The sequence below is a fragment of the Eschrichtius robustus genome, chromosome 17, assembly GCF_028021215.1.
Source record: "Eschrichtius robustus isolate mEscRob2 chromosome 17, mEscRob2.pri, whole genome shotgun sequence".
NCBI classification, from domain to species: domain Eukaryota; kingdom Metazoa; phylum Chordata; class Mammalia; order Artiodactyla; family Eschrichtiidae; genus Eschrichtius; species Eschrichtius robustus.
Window position 1 is genome coordinate 15,109,914 of NC_090840.1, and position 21,442 is coordinate 15,131,355.

Here is a 21,442-nt window from a genome sequence, read left to right on the forward strand (position 1 = left end):
GCCCAATGGTGATTTCTTTCTATAGGTGGTGCTCAAACCATAGCTTTAGAATCTGAGAACTGAGAAAATTTTGAGCCTCTTCAAGGTAGTTATTAAATCTGTAAGTCTAACCTGACATAGCTGTATTCTATAAATCGTTATATGTTGGCCTTTTGCTCTTTTATCTGGCTCCACTTTGAAGATTATCTTTTTAGTTACAATATCACTGACTTTTAGAAGAAAAGAAAAAAAGTCCAGAATAATGAGATTGTTCAGGAACAAGGCGACAGCTAAGGCTAGAGCTAACTTGCTTGGGTTTCCTTCCCTTGACATGGGTTTCACACATGGCTTGTGCCCTGCTTCTCTTCCTCTAAGCAAAGTTAACTGCCTTCCTTCAAAGGCAGCACCATCTTGTCTTTGGTTTGACCCTCTATGTGGTGTAGAGGAAAAATCAGCACCATTAGCCCCATTCCCTTCACTCCTAATCCCCACAGAAACAGTGCACCGCCCCCTCACCAGACCCCTGTGCCTGGTCACCGAAGGATGGTTTGGGGTCAACGTGGATGCAGGAAGTGGAGTAAATAGGAAAGAAGAATGTGAAGTTCAAAGGTTTGGGTTAGAATATTGACATCCACTACCTTTCGGTTGCGTGTTCTTGGACAAAAAGCTTAATTTCTCCTGAGTCTTGGGTTTTCTAGCTCAAGAAAGAAACTTGATCTCTGTCTTTGGAGGAAGAAGTGATATCATATATGTAAAGCGCTAGATGAGCTGTAAAGCATGTGCAAGCGTTGGATGTTGGGTGTTACTATTGTTCCAGGCCATCTTACCTGTTGTTTTCATTCCTATGAAGCCAACAGGCAGTTAAAATGGGCCAGGATTGCAGGCAGTTGGCATCACTTCTCCACCACGTGAACAAAACAACCAGCAGGGACTAATTAAGACAGCACGGACATATGTGTTTGCATTACTTCCATGTTCCTGAATTAATACGAGGCTGAATGTGAATTCCCACCACCCTCTCAGCTGGCGTTGCACCCCCAAGCGTAGTTATGTACACACTACACACACACACATGCACGCGTGTATGTACACAGGCACCCACTCATGCACAAACTCAACTTCTGTCTGAAGACTTTGGCTCAACAGAGAACATAGGAGTTACATAAATGAGAAATTCCTGGGCATTCCATTTTGAAGTACATTTTATATATTCTCTGTCATTTAAGAGGAGAAAGCAACTTGTTTTCTTTTTATAAAGCAAATGTCATGTCCTTTTGTAAAGTTGTTGAATTCCAGCATCTTTGTAATTTAGTTTGCCTTTCTACTATTGTATCAATACAAAATAAAAAATCCATTGAAATTCTAAAAGGACCCCAGCATCAAGCAAAGGAAATTAGAATGTAGCATGTTGAGTGTAAGCTGGTTTAGCTCCAGGATCTATGTCGTCATCCCGAAATTATCCCTCTGACCAGAGGTCCCTGAGACCCTTTGTGACCAGCTACAGAGCAGGAATAAAAAGACATTTGCCAGTAAGTTCTGGCTAGAATTGTTAGTGTGCCAGAAATGGGCTGCCTGTTTCCAGAAACTCACTGAGCCCTAGTTAAGATCACAGGATGGCTTGTAACCATCCACTGACCCACCTCCCCCTGCCCTGGCTCTCCTGGTTCCAGAGAAGCTGGCCAGAAAGACTGAGCCCCCAGTGCCTTGCTCTGGCTGAACTGTCATTTGCACAGGAGCCCAGCGTGGAAGGCAAGCCTCCTCCTCTCTTCAGCCTGCACTGAAGGATGAGTCTGAACAGTTGGGCATCTACCTAGATGCTTGGCTTCTTTGCATTTTTCAAAATACAAATCGCAGGGTTAAACATCAAACCGTATTTAATAATGTTCCAAACGAGTCAGAAACAGACAAACGTTAAGGACAGACACTTTTCTCCATCAATTACGTAATGTGGCCCCACCTTATTTAATTTTTACTCTCATTTCCCAATACGCCCGCCCTGTCTCGTAAACGTAACATTCTCACCTGCATGTAGGTTGTCACCTCTGTCTTCCCAAGCGCCATTCCCTCAACTGAGGCCCACCTGCAGCCTCACACTCTGCCCCAAACCACTCTCCTTTCGTATCGGTGTCCTCATCCATTGGGATTGCATCCTGGGTCCACTGCTTGCTTGGCATGTGACCGTGGGCAAGTTGCTTAACCTAACTCTGCCTCAGTTTCTTCATCTGTGAAATGGGCGTAATAATAGTACCTGCCTCCGGGAGTTACTGTAAAGGTTATAGGAGTTAAATATATCAAGCAGCTGGAGTAGTCCTTGGCACATAGCAAGCACTCAGCAAATACTAGCTATTGATTGTTAGCCAAGGTCAGTTCACCAGTTTTACTTTCCCTCATTTGCAAGAACCATACTTCTTCCAGCATTCCAACACTGACTTTTACAAATGGTTATTCACATTAAAATCTAAAGGAGGAAACATGTTCTGTCTCTTCTGCTATTCCCCCTCCCCTTTCCCCTCCCCAATCCCATCTTACCCCATCTCAGGGAAAGCAGGAGATAAATCTCCTCAGCACAAGTAACTCTATTTCGTATTTGTGAGAAAGTTTGACAATAGCTTGAGTTAGTAGCAATTTGAACAAGGATGCTTATGTGGTCTTATATTCCGCAGTGTTGAGATGAAAATTCTTTTCTTTAATTGAAGCATAATTGACATATAACATTATATTAGTTTCAGGTGTACAACTTAATGATTCGATATTTGCATATATTGTGACGTGATCACCACACTAAATCTAGTTACCATCCATCACCACCCAGTTAAAATTTTTTTTTAATGTTTTTTTGATTGTGGTAAAATCACATAATATAAAACATACTATTTTAACCATATTTAACTGTACAGTTCAGTGACACTAAGTACATTCACATTGTTGTACAACTCTCACCATCATCCATCTCCCGAATTTTTCACCTTCCTAAACTGAAACTCTGTCCCCATTAAACACTAACTCCCCATTCCCCCTCCTCACCCCACCCTGCCCCTGGCATCCACCAATGTACTTTCTGACTATGAATTTGACTGTCCTAGGTACCTCGTATAAGTGGAATCAAACAGTATTTGTCTGCACCTAATGTATATTGGAATGCATTTTTTTTAATTTATTTTATTTATTTTTGGCTGTGTTGGGTCTTCGTTGCTGGGCGGGCTTTCTCTAGTTGCAGCGAGCAGGGGCTACTCCTCCTCGTTGCGGTGCGCGGGCTTCTCATTGCGGTGGCTTCTCTTGTTGCGGAGCACGGGCTCTAGGCGTGCGGGCTTCAGTAGTTACAGCACGTGGACTCAGTAGTTGTGGCTCGCGGGCTCTAGAGCACAGGCTCAGTAGTTGTGGCTCGTGGGCTTAGTTGCTCCACGGCACGTGGGATCTCCCCGGATCAGGGCTCGAACCCGTGTCCCCTGCATTGGCAGGGGGATTCTTAACCACTGTGCCACCAGGGAAGTCCCTGGAATGCATTTTTAAGGTTAACTTAATATATGTCCTGCAAACAGATGGTACCTTCTTTTTTCTTCCCCCTGTGCTCTACAGTAGGCCCTCACCAGCCATCTACTTCATACATAGTAGTGTACATAGGTCAATCCCAAATATTTTTTCCTTGTGATGAGAACTTTTAAGATGTATTCTCTTAGCAACTTTTAAATATGCAATAGAGTGTTATGAACTGTAATCCATGCTGTACATTACACTCCCGGGGACTTATTTATTTTATTACTGGAAATTTGTACCTTTTGACCCCCTTCACCCATTTCGCCCACCCTCACCCTAGATGAAAATTCTAAACACATGTCCACATGCAGGTAACTGCTTTCCATGATGTTGGCACTGGCTTAAAGGATAATCAGGTTATCAGAAATTTACTGTATTGTGGTTGCATCTCAGAGAATATGATTTGACCCGAATTAGGACCAAATCCATGTAGTAAGACGTATAATAATAGAAAACTAATGTGCGTGTGTGCATGTGTGTAAAATTAAGCTTTCATTGCAGTGTATCTTCGAACAAGTTGTAGCCAAAGTTTTTTTCTTCCTCATGAAAATGGGTATAAGTAGGTCTAAATAAGAATACAGAACATTCTTAATCAATCTGAGAAATATATACAGTTCAAAACACAGAAACTATAGTGATCCTCTAGTGGTCACTTTAGGAAAGGGAAGTAACCAAAGTTCTATCACCATCTCATACTATGCTGAGCATTTTACATGGAACGTTTTACACCTGAAAACTCTTCTAAAAAATAGATATTATGCCCGTTGTAAATATGAGTTTCAGACAGGAAAGTAACTTGACCAAAGCCGCACAGTTAGGAGGGTGACAAATCTGCATTCAAACCAAGATCTGTGTGATTCAAAGCTCGCAGTCTCCCCACTAAATACTAATTACTATATTTAAGACAGTTTACAACCAGGGAACAGTAACTTGCCCAAGGACTGGATAGCCTTTTTAAAGGTCAGTTATAATAGTTCTGCTCTGGATTCATGTAGCGCATCTTTTCCTCAGAACTCCGAAAACACTCAGCCATTTATTCTCATGACATATCCTTAAAGCCAGGAGGAGCAAGTATTATTTTACCAGATGTGGAATCTGGAAGAACAAAGAGATTCTGCAGTTTGCTCAAGGCCATAGAGCTAGCAGCAAAGGAAAATTAAAATCGAGGTCTTCAGATCCCTAACCCAATACTTAACTCCATTAAAAATGGCTACCTCTCATCAAGTTTACATTAGATCAAATTCTTTCAATAATAAACTGTGTGTAACAATAATAAGACTAAAAATAATAGCAGCTATCTTTGTTGAGTGCCTGCCATGTGCTAGGTTCTTCCTATGTGTTATCTCTAGTGCTCATGACCCTGCAGAAACTTAAGATTGTGTAGCTGAGTTGCCCCAGGCCCCATAGCAATGTGATAAAGCTGATATTCAAATCCAGGCTTTTCTGGCTTGTAAGTCCAGACTTTCCCTCTAAGCCACATCAATACGGGTATGAAATGCCACTCCCAAGTCCCAGGCAGAATATAGGTGATATTCACTACTACAAAACCCTACTCCAATAAATGAATTATGGTAGCACTTTAGGTTATTGTGAACATTAAATGAATAAATCTCTACATAAAACACTCTACATCAGTACCTTATATCGAGTAAGAGTTTAATAGGTGATGATAATGTGACATTTCTCATTAGGTTGGATTCCACCCAAAGAGCTGCACACATGATTCCTTGAACCAAAATAGCCAACCTTCTCTTCTTCATCAGGTGTGATTTACCTTAAGTTACATATAATCCATCAAAAACACTAAGACATAATTATTAAATGGAGTGATTCAATGCTGAGCTAACTTCAGGGAATGATTCAGGAGTAAGAGACTTGGTCCTTGCCCTTCATCCCAAGTTTCAGTGTAGTTGGAAAGGCTAAAATGAAATAATAATAACTTTGGAATTATTGAAATAGTTTTATCGAGCGCCTCGCCCATAGTAGATGTACAGAAATATTTGCGGAATAAATGTGCGCTAAATTATCAGCACAGACTCATACGTCAGAGATGCAGGAGGAGGACTGAAGTGGTGTCCCAGAAATCAGAAAAGGAATTTGCAGGAGTGAGTGGTTGGAGAAGATGGACAAAACTGGATCTGACCATTAACTGATTTACCGATAAAGTCCAAAAACAGAGATGAAAGCGAGGCAGTGTGCCGTCTGTATTTCGGGAGGACGCTGACTTAACGAAGCTCATTTCTGAGGCTGATTCCACGTCGCATTAGCCTCGCCTGAGCTCAGGCTCTCATCTGACTCTGGCAACTCTTCTGCAATGCAAAGTCATCTCATTATTTGGAGCCTGTAAATGGCTTGCAGCGTGTTTCAGAGCAATTTTTTTTAAAGTTCTCTTTCTCCGTCTCCCTCTATAAACTCTCTAAGTAAGATGACCGTTTAGTTGCCACTATTTCCAGGTTTGATTGCTCAGCCGTAAAAACTGTCATGATATCGGACACTGAGATGACTGTGGCCAGTGTGTGGTAATTACATTTCATTAAAATTCCTAGTATGCTTGCTGCTGAGGTTTTCAAAGCCTCCAGATAATTACTCTATCTAATAGGGTCTATGACTTGTTCAGAGAGTCCAAGGTACAGAAAATAATTGGCTTTTTTGTCAGTGGCTCCTGTTTTATACAAGAATGTGTGCGGGTATATGTGTGTATGCGGTGTTTGTGGGTGTATGTGTGTGTGCGTGTGTGTACATGTGCATGCATGTATGTATGTCTATTTGAGTTTGTATGATACATCATCCATGCCAAGGACCACGCCAGACCTTACATGTGGTTAAATTCAACTCTTCAGGAAAGAAACACACTTTCTCTTCATCTCTGTCCCATAGGAAATCAACAAGGAATTTGGCTAATGGGAAATGCAGGTTGTAATCCAAATAGGCTAAGTCACTAAAAATTTTCCCTATATTTTTGTGTTCTACAGGAATCTACTTGTCCCTTCGGCTCTTACAGGGCAAAAAAAAAAAAAGAAAAAAGAAAAATTTTAATGCATTGTGGTTATAAAACTAAGGAAGGTTTTTCAGTGTAGTTGGGTGCTTTAAAAATTAGTATGTGTACTAAAGTTGATATCAATTGGGACATAAGAAGACATAAGACCATCATTTTTCAAGAATAAAGTTAACCACATTTTTTTGTCTAATAGAAAATAGAGCATTTCTTAAGCTTCTGCTTGGCTGTGAATTGTACATCCACCGATGTCTTCTTTTGCTACTACAGACATTACGTAGTCAACTCTTGGTTTTTGAATGCTTGAGGTAGCATTTCAGGAGGATGGATATGTCTTAAACCATTTGGATTTAAGACAGATATAGATATAGATACTCAAGCACCACTGATTCCCAAACTTTTTGGAGCTATGAAATGTTATTTATTTTAGCGACACTTTTCACAAGCAAGAATTCTAAATGACATTTAATTATTTCTTAATGGAGTTGTACGTGAGTCTCAGAGAACTTTTTTGAGAATTTCCTGGTACCTCCTCAAGCTAATTGGACATATCTAGGAGTGCTGTGAACCCAGGCCTGGAAATCACTGGTCTCCGTGTTAAAAAACTGCATGGAACCAGCTACATGCAGTTTTCAGCTAAGAGTGTATGAAGACTAAGCCTGTCACTTGTCAACTAACTGTTACAGTTAGGGTTAGGGTTAGGAGAGAGAGTGAGGAGAACTGGTTACTCTTAAACAAAGCACATTGTCCTGTCAGTGTAGGCTGAAAGTGTCCATCTGTTCAACTGGAGTCATTTTCTGACCTGGTTACAACAGTACTTTTCTAGACACATTTCTTTTCACAGTCACACTCAAAAATACACATCCCTCTCAAAAACTCATCCATCTGAGCTCCTTAGACCTAAATATATCCCTTCTGCCCTCCTTGTGGGATCCAGCTGCAAAGAAGTCCGGTAACCAGCTGTGAATCTAAAGCAATGGTTCTTAACCCAGCTGCACATTAGAATCACCAGGGGAGCTTTGGAAAAATCCCAGTGTCCAATCAAGTGTGAGAACCACTGATCAGATGTAACTCCCGCATGCCTTATCGATTTGAATTCACGTTTTTGGGTCCTTTTTTTTTTTTTTTTTTTTTTTTTAGTTAAATCATCTCTAATTTAGTTAGTCCTTAGATTACTCTTATCTTCTTTTCTTTTCATGGCTTTGTAGATAGGTAGTCAGTGGCCTTCTCTTTTGAGCTCCTCCTTCTCTGGATGGAGATGTGAACATTCAAGACATTCTGGCCAAGCCACTAAAGAAGGTTGTAACCTGGTGTATCTTGAAGTAATTTAATTCAATAGCACGAAGAGTGTATAGAGGTTAAAGTGAAATTATAGTACAAGTTCTGTATACTGGGGATTTGGGAACTCTGTGGTAGAAGCACAAAGGCGGCTGTGATAATTCAACACCCACTGAAGGCATATGACTCTGTTAAGAGAAAACAAACTGATAAGCATCGTGGTCCATTGTGAAGGGCTCTATACTATTTTGTACACAAGTGTCATTTTTCTGCTAACCAAGCCATCTGGGACCCTTGGCCAAACTTTACCTTGCATTAGGACAAGATGTTCCCCAATGATACAGGTACAACAAAGGGATATATGCGATCATTTTACACGGTGCCTGAAAGAACATCTTTTATCTGACATTGAGGTGGCCAAAAAGTCCGTTCGGGTTTTTCCATAAGATGTTACAGAAAAACCCGAACTTCTTGGCCAACCCAATAATTTTTCATTTACTTTAATATATATTTGAAAATACATAACTGGCACAACAAACGCATAATTTTACAAGTATTATTGCTTTGGCCACAGTTTAGAAATGTGTCTGTTTAAAGAAAAGAAGTATCAATAAAAATTGTACACAGGTGACACTCATACATGGAAGGGAAAAAAAAAAAAGACACAAGTTTGATAATACTACACTGTAGCATGTTGTAACAAACACGATCAACTTAAAATAAAAGTCATTGTTCTTCCTGTTTGCCAGATTAACATTTTAGGGAGGGAGAAAGGGGAAAATGAAAAGTAAAAGGAAGGTGATTAGATCTTTGAGTCAGTTATAGAGGATCACATGAAATAACCCCCAGACAAAGAAAGCGCTGTTATTGCAGCCAGGTTTGATACTCACGAAGCAGGGTGGGGGCCACTGAGACCCGATCCTGGGGCATACTCATCCGGAATTTAGCCTGCAAGCTCTGTGGCTGTCTTGAGAGAAAGCTCGAACTAGAAAACCCAGGCCCAGCTCCTCATGCGTGTCTCCGAGGAGGTGAACCTTCCTCTTTAGGGAGCATCTTGTTCTGCTGGCTGCGCGCTGTTTGTAGAAGGATAAGAAAAAGCACAGAGAAAGCCTGGCACATCTGCTAATGTCTGGGCTGTGTGAACTTTGCCTTGCCCCGTGATGGACTCAGATTAAACTCATCTCTGTCTTCCTCATGTGCCACTCTTCCCGGGCTCGCATTAGAAAATTCAAGGACAGAGAACAAAGCGGCCACGTTTGTTTTTCCAGAAAAAGAAGGGTCTGGTGAAAACAGCGCTGACAGCTGTGCTCTGTGGCTTGGTGAGTTAAGTAAGGGCTTTTACGTGTTTCATTCAAGACTCTGTTTAGTCTGGATGCTGAGGATTTATATATCAATTTTTGGCTCTGGTGTCATTGAGGTAGCTCTGATTTCCCATGATTTTGTGGTCATCTGTATTTGCCTGCAGTGAAGGAAATACCTAAGAGAACAGGAGTCAACGTATTCCAGGGTCACTTAGAAGCTGGCCTTTTGTCCTTGGCTCTTTTTAATGGTGTCGCCAGGGTTCTAAAAACAAAAGCAGCAGTCCTTAATCAGGAACACCTGACTCGGGATGGGTAACTTGCTCTCACGTTGGCTTTTGCAGAAGTGGCGGTGTGTTGAGGACGCGTCTGGCAAGCTTCGGATTCACAAGTGCAAGGGGTCTGGTGACCTGCTTGCTGTCCGGCACAGCACGAGGCCCCTCTTCTCTCGCAGCTTCCACGACAAGGACAAAGAGTGCAATTGTGGAGATGCCGGTTATCGGGCCAGCAGAAGCCAGAGAAAGAGTCAGAGGCAGTACCTAAGGAACCAGGGGACCCCGAGTAAGCCATTCTCTGTGACCCTCTCAGCGGCAGGCCAAGGCCTTTGGGAATGGATGTTAGGGAGACAAAAACGTCTTGATCCGTCTACATGTTAGATATTATCAACGCACAGGTTTGGGGCTAAAAGCAAATAATAGTTCTGTTTACAATATGAAAGCTGAGGTCATTTGAAAGTTTGCTTTGTGAGTAGTAAGCTTAGGATGAAAATATATTCAGTAAAAGCAGCAGACACAAAACATATGCACACTTAAGAAGAAAGAAAAGAAGAATCCAAGGTTTCAGTGCTTGTGCATTTAACTAAAAGGAGAAGCATAAATGCTTTTTTAAACGGCATATCTGTTTTAGGATAATATATGTTTCTAATTCCTCTTATTGACTGGCAGGGTCCAACTAGTCGAATTCAGCATGAGAAGCACTGCCTAGCAGTTTCTTTATAAAAACTCTTATCAGGCAACTATCAGATTCCCATGAAGCAGCACCTTCCGTAAAAGAGTGAGAGTCTAGTGCCATCTAGTGGCTTAATGTGAAAAGTGACTTATTTCTATGATAACGCCTTTCTGAACTGGTTTTGGAAAGCAGGATACATTAAATTAAATTCTATGCCCCAAACCAGGAAATCAAATCATTCACTAGAGTGCAATGGAAGTTCTTAGAACAGGCTTTATTACCCTGGCCTTCACAGATGAACTTTATAGGATCGTGAGCCTCTAGCATTTTATCCAAAATTTTAAGTATATTCTACGTGTATATACGCACGTTTCTGGATGTCCGTAACTTTTAACAAAATATTAAAGGAATATATAACCCCAGAGGCTGAAAATCATTGACTTTGGAGATTTTCTTTCCTCCTGAGAGAAAATGCCAGGTTTAATAATTCACACAAAGATTTCAAATGGGAAAACGGCAAGGGACAGGACCCCTGAACCTCTCCCTTAACAGAAGCCGTCTCCAGTGTCCAGCCTGGACGTGGGGGAAGCCTCTTTTCTCTCAAGAAGTTCAGTTGTCGCTCCCCTGGCACTGACCATAAAACACACTGATTTTTCCGTGTGGAGCACCAGCTCAAGAAGTCTGGGGCCACTTTTTCAAGCCACGTGGAGTGCTGTGTATTCGAGAACGGGAGTGGATGCTCCCCTTTTGCTTAGTGATGGAATTCGTGAGCACTCGCAGTGATCCAGGGCACAGGGGCGTTTCCTTTGAGAGCAGCACCCTGCAGAGAGCGACATGATTCTGATCTCGCAGCCAATGTGCTCCCTTTCTTCCTACTTTAGCAGCAGGCTGGACACGTAAGGCCACTGAGTGCCCCCCCCGACCCCCCGCAGAGCCTGAGTGCATCTGACCAGCGGGGACCAGTGTGTGCATGTAAAAGCTCTTATCTAGCCCACAGTGAGCCTTGACCAGAAAGCCCACTCACCTCCCCCTGGCATTACTGTCCATCTGCCAGGCGTTTAGTCAGTTGGCTGATGAAAGCATTTGCAAAATTTAATTTTTCTTAGAGCAATCTTCTATTGTTTGTGCAAATAGAAGGTGTCTGGAGCATTCACCTTTTTGAAAAAACAGCCCAGTGTCGTGGGAAGACTGTAATCTTTAGAATCTGATAGGTTGTAGTCTGAGATCCCACAACTATTGGCTGCATCACCTGGCAAAAGTATGTAACATTCAAAGCTTCAGTTTTCTCATCATAATATAAAGACGATAACGAACTCATGAGCCTGTTTTGACAATCTGATAGATTTTTTAATGTGAGGATTTATTGTCATAATTCCTGTCTTTCATGATTGCGCATTAGAGATAAGGACGACGGGAATAATACACAGCAAAAGCTCATTATAGTCATTACTATTATTAATAGTTTTATTGTTAAAAACTAATTATAGTCATTACTGTTACTAACAGTTTTATCCAAACTGCCTTGTGGTTCACTTTGAAAACTTGATGTAGAAGTTCACAGCCTACCCTAAGGGGAAAGGGTCTTAGAGATCACCTAGATCTACCCCCTCACTTGAGGGATGAAAGGCCTGAGACCCAGAGAAACACACCATCCAGCACACTGCTCTTCACTTGCAAAGCCTGGACCATAGCCTGCCTCTCCCAGTGTGAATTCCCATGGGCCGGCCACTGCACCATGATGTGCCCCTCAGCAACGCAGTGTGTGCTGCTTGCCCCTTCCCAAAATGCTCACCAAGCCTGGCGATCATTTTCTTCCCTCCTAAACTACACCTGGCCATCCGTGTTAACCTGTCTGCCCTTATTTCCAGAGTACAAGCCCAGATTTGTCCATACCCGGCAGACACGCTCCTTGTCAGTCGAATTTGAAGGCGAAATATATGACATAAACCTGGAAGAAGAAGAACTGCAAGTCCTGCGACCGCGAAACATTGCCAAGCGTCATGATGAAGGTCGCCAGGGGCCCAGAGGCCGCCAGGCCAGCAGCGGCGGTGATGGGGACACGATGCTGGCCGACAGCGGCAATGCCGTGGGCCTGCCTGCCACTGTCCGAGTGACGCACAAGTAGGAAGGCTTTGTGTTCACGGGGGTTGAGTTCAGAGTCATCCCTCCATATCATACGATTTTGCCCCTTTCCAAAAAGCGGTGTTCCTAGAGCTGGCCGATGTGATACATACCTGGGGGTTAAAGAAGCAACAAGGAGTCCAAGCAGTCATAGATTTGGACGTTTGCTTTGGGTCAGTTTCACATGAAGGCTGATCAGCTGGGCATTTAGCCAGAGTGATGCTGTCACACCTTGACTCAGCAGGAGTGGAGTTTCTGCCCTGAAGCAGTTGCCTTTGTGGAGTCTAGAAAACACATGGAAGCCGTTACCAGGGCTGGAAAGGCTCTCGCCGCGTGGGCACTGCGGCTCAGAGCAGTTACCGTGTGAGGCTCTCAGAAATGAAACACAGCCCAAGGGAGGACTCTGGGTCCCGGAGAAGCGTCCAGAAAGATGGCGTGGGTTGAGGATGGATATGAGATGCAGAAACACCTGACCTCTCCAGATCCCAGAGAGTCACGGAGATGGGGAGGGAGGTGATTCCCCTCGGCTTTAACCGACTACCCTGGTTCTTCAGTTCCTTCCAAAATATGTGTGCTCCCTTGATAGAGAAATCTTTTCTTTCTGAATTTTTTAGCGAGATCTTTGTTTTCTCTTGCATTTCATCACTTTAGGGAGGTGGGGTGCTGTGAGCCCTGCCAGGATTTTTATCTTTGGGACGGGTCTCCTGGTGCCTGCAGCGGTTATGGTTAGATGCTAAAAGATTTACACCCGGGTTTGTTTCTCATTCAGTGTTGATTTGCTCCCCCATCCCACCTGCTGTCCATCCCTGGGGCTGCTTCTTTGTTTCAAACTTAATGGGACACCTCAGGCAGGCTCTTTGTGACAAAATGAGTGGGATGAATAACCACCTTCTAACTCTGTATTTCTTCAAATCAACCATTTCCGTTACAACTGTGAGAACTTCATTTTTTTTCCTACAGTATTTGGTGGGGCTTTCGAAAGTGGAGTTTGCGGGGGGGTGATATTTGTTCACGGGGACGTGAATATTGAATGTTGCCTTGATCTTCGTGATGACATCTCTCTGATACCATCCTCTGTCCTCACCAGTAGCCAGGGAACATTCCCACTTATCCTTGTCTGTAGCTCAGCTCCGGGTAACTGCTTGCATCCAAATTAAGCAGTTAGAGCAGCGGTCCCCAACCTTTTTGGCACCAGGAACCGGTTTCATGGAAGACAATTTTTCTACATGGGCGGGGAGGGAGCAGGGGATGGTCTAGGCGGTAATGCGAGCGATGGGAAGAGATGGGGAGCGACAGATGAAGCTTCACTCGCTTGCCCCCGCGCACCTCCTGCTGTGCCACTCAGCTCCTAACAGGCAGCGGATCACTACTGGTCCATGGCCTGGGGGCTGGGGACCTCTGGTATAGAGGATAATGAAGTTCCCTTGGCTATTTTTAATGCTTTTTAATATTAGCATAGAAACCTATTTCTAATGTTGTTTGCTTGGTTTTTGCAGATGCTTTATTCTTCCAAATGATACAATCCATTGTGAGAGAGAACTTTATCAATCAGCCAGAGCCTGGAAGGACCACAAGGCATACATTGATAAAGAGGTGAGCCATGGCCATGTAATTGGAAGGTATATTCCAAAATCCCACCCCACTTGCCAGCCCTGCCGTGTGCACTCATCTTTTTTATAATTATGCAAAGAATAGAAGAACAAGCTGCTTCTGCTTCTCCAGTGACACTGTGATAGTCCTGACTGAAAACAAAATAGAAGGTGAAAAAAGCATGACCTCTTGAAGTCTCTGTGAGCAAAATGATCCAATTATAAAAGCGCCAGCTGTTAATGTTTATTATAACACATCGGTTGGAATATAGAGGTAGACATGTTCTAGGCCCAGCTTGTTTCCAAATTAATTATCATCTCAGATGAATAGCTGTCATTGTGGAACACGGAAAATAGGGTGGAAAGAAAGATGCTTTGTGTAGAAAATTTTGATCTTAAAATGCCACTGTTGACATGCGTGTTTTCCAGATTGAGGCTTTGCAAGACAAAATTAAGAATTTAAGAGAAGTGAGAGGACATCTAAAGAGAAGGAAACCTGAGGAGTGTGGCTGCAATAAACAGAGGTGTGTGTGTGTGTCCATCCGTGGTCTCATTTGCACACAAGCTGCAGTGATGCACGTTAGGCTTGTTTCTCTCTTTTACCAATAGAGAGCTTACTAAATTGATATCATATATTGTGATGATCTAAACCATTTATGTCAAATTAAACATGTCGTAAACCTAAGCAGAAGCTTAAAAAAAGAAGTCCCGTTAACTTAAGATTGTTACATACAACAAAATAACTGCCTACCTTGTATTTTGCTTCCATTTTATAAATCAACTGTTTGATCAAATGCACGACGATGAAGACTCACTTTTCAACCTTCTTGCCTGCAGCTATTACAACAAAGAGAAAGGTGTGAAAAAGCAAGAGAAATTAAAGAGCCACCTTCACCCATTCAAGTAAGTAACTGTTGGCCACATTTGCTGGGAGTGAAGGACTTTTTTTTTTTTTTTTTTGTGAAGGACTTTTTGCAGGACCTTCCTGCAAGGCTGCTGGGACTCCTGTGTTCCAAGTGGTGCTGCTTAAGAAAAGTAGATGCAACTGGGAGGGCATTAGCTCAAGAAGTGGAAAACAAGCCCACGTCTTGCCAAGGGACCATGGCAGTCGATATTTTTGGAATCCCGGGAGGGGGTATCATTTGAAGTTCTGCTCTAATTGCGTGTGTGCTCTCTGCTGGTGTATCGGCTGGTATCTAGATTGTACTCCATGCACTGCTTTCTGTGGACTTGCTGAATTAGGTCTGTGTGTTCTGCAGAGCAGCGTGCAACTGTGTTGAATTCTATAAGCTGGAAGAAAAAGACATCTTTTTAAAATAATCGTAAAATTTGTGTGTAAAGGGAATTTAATATTTGAGCCTCAACAAAATTTGAGCCCTTCATGGAAAGATCAAGATAATAAAAAAAAATTTTTTTTTAATTCTTTCTAAGCCTATTTTGTAGGATTTGTCCAGAGAATTTTAGAAACCTAATTCAAGTCATCTAATCCGACCAATCATTGACTTCATGGCTGATAGATACTGGGCCACCAGGAAGTTAAGCCACTTGCCCAAAGGGCATGGCCAACAGGATCTACTCGTTCACATTGACATTTATTTCCATCAATGTTTGCATGTCAATAAGGAAGAAAATGTCAATCCTGTTAAGACTCAGTAAAATTCTAAGAGCGTTGTCACTCCATGAGTTTGTCTCCAATATTGCTGCTTATATTTTGTGTTTCGAGGCCCTCTGAAAAAGTAAGGCCATCTGTTATTGTGTGTCTACTATCTTGTGCCTAAATCTGTGTGTGCGATTCATAGCAACGATCCTATTTTTACTTGAGAAAGTGCTTTCTGATCATTAAAAAGTCCCTTCTATTGGAATAGAGAAGCCGCTCAAGAAGTAGACAGCAAACTGCAGCTTTTCAAGGAGAACCGCAGGAGGAAGAAAGAGAGGAAGGAGAAGAAGCGGCAGCGGAAGGGTGAAGAGTGCAGCCTTCCTGGCCTCACCTGCTTCACGCATGACAACAATCACTGGCAGACGGCGCCGTTCTGGAACCGTGAGTCGCCCCATCTAAGTGCCACCTCCCGCCACCAGCCTGACAGCCAGCAGCTCGTGCACAGTTACTTAGACTGGGAATTCAGCAGCTCGAAACCAGGAATCTAGAAAGACCCTAGATTAAAGCATCATATCATTGTCTATACTGACAACTAGAATCATTTTGCCCAAAATTACTTTTTTCTATAGAAATTTTTATTTTGACGTTTTGTTTGAAAATGCCCAGCTCTCCGTGGGTTTTTCTCGTGATGATATTTCACGGAGTACCCAGCCCCTGACAGACTTCTGGCCCAGCAAGACTGCTTTGTCACTAAGTAACTAAATAAATGGATGAACAATTTTGTCCCAAATATATTTCATTTCTGCTTTGTTTCGAGTGCATGGAGACTTGCACTTGAAGTCCAGGTCAGCGTTTCTCAAACTGGGATTTGGAGACTCCCAGGAAACCAGAGACCATTCTTGGGGAGACCTAAGACCTATTTGTGATCATTTTTGCTTTCCTTTCTGTTTTGGTGCATCTTGATTTCAGGGTCTGTGTTTGCATTTATGTTTACATAATGTTTACACACTCGAGGCTGAGTGAACTTTTAAAGGCCTAGCTTTAACTTTGAATGTGGGGATCTGAGGGTCACAGAGCTTGCTGGAGATCTGCTCTCCATCAGGCTCTGGGCCGAGCACGGGAGACACACGATGAGCGAGACACACCTCCTTCTCTGCCCTCAAGACACTTATATTCCGAAAGGGGGTAAAGAAAGAAAGTAAATGAAATCAATAAAATAATTACAAGTTGTAATAATGCTGTGAAGGAAACAGTGATCAAAGTTTTTAAAAGGGACCCTTTTAGAGAGGGTAGGGATAAAGGGCCTTTCTGAAGAGGTGATATTGAAGCTGAAACCTAAGACGTGGAGAGAAGGAATCATGTGAACCAGGGGTAGGGGGTACAGCACCCCAGGCAGAGGGAGTAGCAGAAGCTTTCATATGACCGCTCTTTCACGTACTTTCTACAAGTTAACCAGCGAACCTCTGCATGGTACAAAAGATGTTCATGGTAACGGTCCATCTCATGTTCAGGTGTTGTAGAGAGTCTCCAAGATCACAAATTTCGACACCCTTAAATCCACTGAGCTGCGCTCAAGCCTCCTCCAAACCCATCCACACTGCAGAATCCCCTCTCTTTCCAGGCACCATTTGTGACACATGACCATCTGACATTCAGAGCAAGCTAAGGCACTGGGTCCATCTTTTTATTAAGTAACCATTTTTTCCCTTTTAAAAAAAAATTAAAACAACCATAAATAGGAGTTCCGATACTTTCCTTCCCGTTCTCCACTCAGTCACCCTGTTTTGGAGACAGTGCCCCACAGAGCTAAGGGGACAACAAATGAAGGAGCCTGAAACTTCACCTTCACCTTCAGCCTATAATCACCCTCCTAGGTTGCCACTGTTTTTTTGCATCTTCACCTAATCTCACAGCAAATTTGTATAGAGAGGGGGAGAAATGTAGTTGTTTTTAACGTCTACACACACAGTATTTGCAAGAAGGAAAATGTGAACTTTAAAATGTAAAGATAAGGAAATGCTGGAATGGCGAGGCTCCTGGGTTTTCTCATTCTTTTTGTTTTGTTTTTCTTTCTTGCCAACAGTGGGCTCTTTCTGTGCTTGCACGAGTTCTAACAACAACACCTACTGGTGTTTGCGGACAGTTAATGAGACGCATAATTTTCTTTTCTGTGAGTTCGCCACTGGCTTTTTGGAGTTTTTTGATATGAATACTGATCCTTATCAGGTAAGTCAATATGTTTTCATTTTATGAAGCTTATTGAAAATGGAATAAGCAGAACGTGAGCTTAAAAATACTGTCCTGGCCGCTTCATCCGCAGCTCACAAATACCGTGCACACAATAGAACGGGGCGTTTTGAATCAGCTACACATGCAGCTGATGGAACTCAGGAGCTGTCAAGGGTATAAGCAGTGCAACCCAAGACCTAAGGGCCTAGAAGTTGGTAAGGAAAAAAAATTTTTTTTGTCCCATAGTACCTGGAAAATTCTTTCTGTTGTCAAGTTTTCTGCCTTTGAAACATATAGTTGGGGATAGAAGACATAGAAACGTCTAGTTTGGGATCCTTACAGGGGAAACTTTCCAGGCAATTCCAAACATATTTTGTTCCCTAATTTAGCTCTGGGTGCACTAATGAAAAATTTAATACCCCCAAAGATTTGGTGAGTGTTTCATTCCATCTCGCCCAAAGATCCCTTCTCTTAGTAAACCTCAATTCCTGATGGAAGCATCCACTGGAAAATGGGATGAAAGCATCGGGGGTTTATTTGTTATTGATGTCAACAGTCATAAGATATACTCTAGGTCAACCAGGATATCCTATTTTTTTTTAAGAGAATTGGGATGGAAACACACAGTGCCCTATTTCTGCCTCTCAGAGTTTGGAACTCCCCCAGTTGGATCCCTGCCCACGACACATTGAATTAGATTTCTTCTGCAAGTGTTTCCCATCTGAAACTAGAGATGTTTGGGCACAACGTTGTCTTGAGATCTGAAAGTATAAGAGGGCCTGTATGGAATCAGCCAGATGTTCCCTCCCTGGTCTGCAATGTTAAACTCATTTCTCCTTTGGCTCATGGAGATGCAGTTCTTTTCAGTGTCTGTCCCAGCTCTTTCCTGGTTAATTAGAATACTTATTTTCTCATAATTCCTGTGGAAATGTAAATATCAGCTGTCCATAGAAGGAAGGAGAAAGAGCTGAGGCTGGCCAAGGGCACAGCATGCCAACCCCAAAAGGGTGAAGAGCTAGACCCAAAGACAGTGGGAACAATTTGCAAAAACCCTCTGTTGGGCAGCTGAGTTTTCTCAGCGCCCTTAAGGGCCTGTGTCTCTGTGGGTCCCCTGCAGAACCAGCAATAAAAGTAGGCAGCTCCCCAGGCCATGAGCCTTGATGGGGGACTCGGGGGCGGGGGCAGTGGCGCATGCTGAAATGATCAGCATCGTCACCTGTCATTTCCACCATTATAGGGTCCTCACGGCATTCAAGCTGCGAATCCCAGAGGAAATTCTAAATCCTGTGGGCGGTGCCATCACAGCTGTCAGTCACCACCCCTCAGTTAAAACCATAGCGGAATTCATTGCCAGCCAGAAGAGTCCAGCCAGGTCTTTTGGTCACTGACTCCACTCAGCTTAAATCTTTCCAGATATCCTGCTTATCTGTTGACCTTTTCCTCAAATTTTACTCCCCAAAAAAGCCCCCTAAGGCCTGGAAATTGAAACAAGTATTAGAGGCACTTGAAATATTACACCCGGATATTTCTCCCCTGAAGAACATAGCACCTCCTAGTGGTGATGACATAGCAGCTCCACTTAATGAAACCTGATAGAGTCTCTAAATGGTGAACGACACGCCAGGCGGAGCCTCTTGTTACCGTTACACTTCAAGTAGTCCTGTCCACCTTCTAGACGCTTCCTGAGGGAGATGATTATTGGCCCTTTTTTCCAAGTGTTTTGTCTAAAATAACCAAAAGTTAACTATTCCTAAGACTTACATGGACTTTGGGAAGTACCGCTTTATCACTTTGAAATGGGCTTTCCTATCTCACCCTCACCCATTTTTCATGTGCAGTCTGATACGTTTTATCTTAAACCTTTTTATTTATAGCTTTCCATCCTCATTTTGAACCTGTCTAATAGAAAAGCTCTGTGGGACTCCGGCACTGTCTGTATTTCACACGTTATATTTCTTTCTAGGGTTTAGATGTTGTGCATGGAACATGACATAGTGGGTGGTTTTATGAGTTGTAAAGCTAACGTAAATTATTCTTATATTTTCCTATATCAGGAAATAAAGATGGAGGAAGCTATGACCTGCACAGGTATTCACACTTTTTTATTCTGCCCGGCAGCTTCTTTCCCAGTCATTGCATGATCCAGCCATTTTAACTCATTTCTGTTTCTCACCTTGTTGCACAGAGCGTAGCTTGGGGTGCACGCATGTTCTAACAGCTTTCTCCACTGTCTTGTGTCACTGGGGACAGATCTGTCATTTTGCTTTTACATCAACTCATTGTCACAACAAGATGTCTCTCAGAGCATTCACTCAGTCCCACGCTTGATTGCTTGTTGGATGGTGCTTTTAAGCACGGAATGATGTGAAGAGGGAGAAAACAGGATGACCTTCGGGAGCCCTGGGGAGAAGGGGGGAGAATTATCTTCCTGGTGGTGCTTACACATTGATTTGGTGGAGAGGCTTCACAGAAATGAGGTAGAGATTTTATGAAGTCAAAATCACAAAAGGAGTCGCGGGAATTTTAAGAGCACGCTAGAGCTGAAGTTGGAGCAGAGAGAAAGCGTTTCCTTGTTCACAGTCCTTAATTAACTTTGGCGGTGAAAGCAGCGGTGATGGGGCTCAGAAGCTTTGCAGGAGGCTGGTGAGTGAATAGGAAGCGTGGGAGTCGGGGTCAGGGTATCTGGAATCAAGACTCGCAGAAAGGTCTCAGCACAGCCTGGAGACAATAGTGCCTGACACATGAAAGCTTGATGAAGACCCCTCAGCCCTGTCCTCTTATCCCCTCCAGCCCCCCATCCATCCCGCTTACCTCCCTGTGCTCTGGGGTCAGGGAGGGGGACCCAGAACGCCTGGCGGCCGTGTCAGCCCTTCCACAGAAACTTCTACTCCAAGCTTAGACTTCAAGCAGGTCTGTCAGAAACGTGCCGTGTGGGGCAGGAGGGGTCTGTCCTTACCACCTTACTGAGGGGAAACTGAGGCACGGATGTGTCACTGCCTTAGTTCACGAATCCTCTTGGGAGAAACACTTTCATCAAAGGGACATGGACCTCCCTGGTGTCACCCATCTTGATACTGTCTCAAAGAAATAGAATAATGTCGCCTGTCCAGGGCACCCTGGTGGCCCCCCTGCCCCTCTTCCAGCCTCCTGAGCTGTGGTCTCAGGTTCCTCCTTTCAGAGGGCAGTTCATTGGTCCCATGAGAAGCTGAATGATGGCGGGGAAGGTGTAAGCAAACAAACAAGACAAAGAAAGCTGGACTTCTGGGGATCCTTGATAGCGGTCTCTCTGTCTCTTCTTTTTCTCTTCCCTCTTGCCTTTCTTCTTTCCTTTCCTCACTCCGCCTCCACACCCACCCTGTGTGCCCCGCACCAGCACACGTAAGACAGAGCAGGACAGCCCCCTCTTACACGGGTCTCCCCCAGGCTGTGGGCTGCCGAGGTAGCATCTCACACACCAGGACTGTTCTGCCTGCTTCCCGGGGGTCCCGTTAAGACATTTCTGAAGTGGGGCATTTTAAGTGGACCTCACACTAGATACTGACTTTACAGTTATTTTATGATGCACTCAATTCTACAGCTGCGGGAGTTTCTGTCTGGCCCTCTTTTATTTCTGTCATGACAGAGGTAAAAGGGTATTAACAGGTTATTTAAGACACAAGTCTGGTCAGAGCTGAGGAAGAGAGTTCTTCTTCAGCAAGCCACCCTTGGACAGCTTTGAGATGAAGAATGGCTAACTGCACTCCAGTCATGAATAAAGGGCAGGCATCTGGGACCCCCCCTACCCTGACCCCTGTCACCACCATCACTAAACGGGGCCAAATCCATCATTTCTGGGGTCATTTGGGCAAACGCTTGGTAGCTTTAGTTGTTGAGG

General features: G+C 43.4%; 1 protein-coding gene across 5 annotated transcripts in view; it reads left to right on the top strand.

The window, feature by feature from the left end:
- The window catches only part of SULF1 (sulfatase 1), a 160,926-nt gene that overhangs the window by 130,082 nt on the left and 9,402 nt on the right, over nt 1–21,442 (top strand). For 3 of the 5 annotated variants that reach the window (XM_068525456.1, XM_068525455.1, XM_068525457.1), the window contains 9 exons: nt 9,429–9,645; nt 11,901–12,153; nt 13,650–13,746; nt 14,172–14,266; nt 14,580–14,645; nt 15,608–15,780; nt 17,423–17,565; nt 17,660–17,783; nt 19,623–19,723. In XM_068525456.1, the coding sequence (XP_068381557.1) occupies nt 9,429–9,645; nt 11,901–12,153; nt 13,650–13,746; nt 14,172–14,266; nt 14,580–14,645; nt 15,608–15,780; nt 17,423–17,565; nt 17,660–17,783; nt 19,623–19,723 (1,269 nt within the window). Of the gene's footprint in view, nt 1–9,428; nt 9,646–11,900; nt 12,154–13,649; nt 13,747–14,171; nt 14,267–14,579; nt 14,646–15,607; nt 15,781–17,422; nt 17,566–17,659; nt 17,784–19,622; nt 19,724–21,442 lie in introns of those variants that run through there. The other 2 variants (XM_068525458.1, XM_068525459.1) reach the window with 2 other exon arrangements.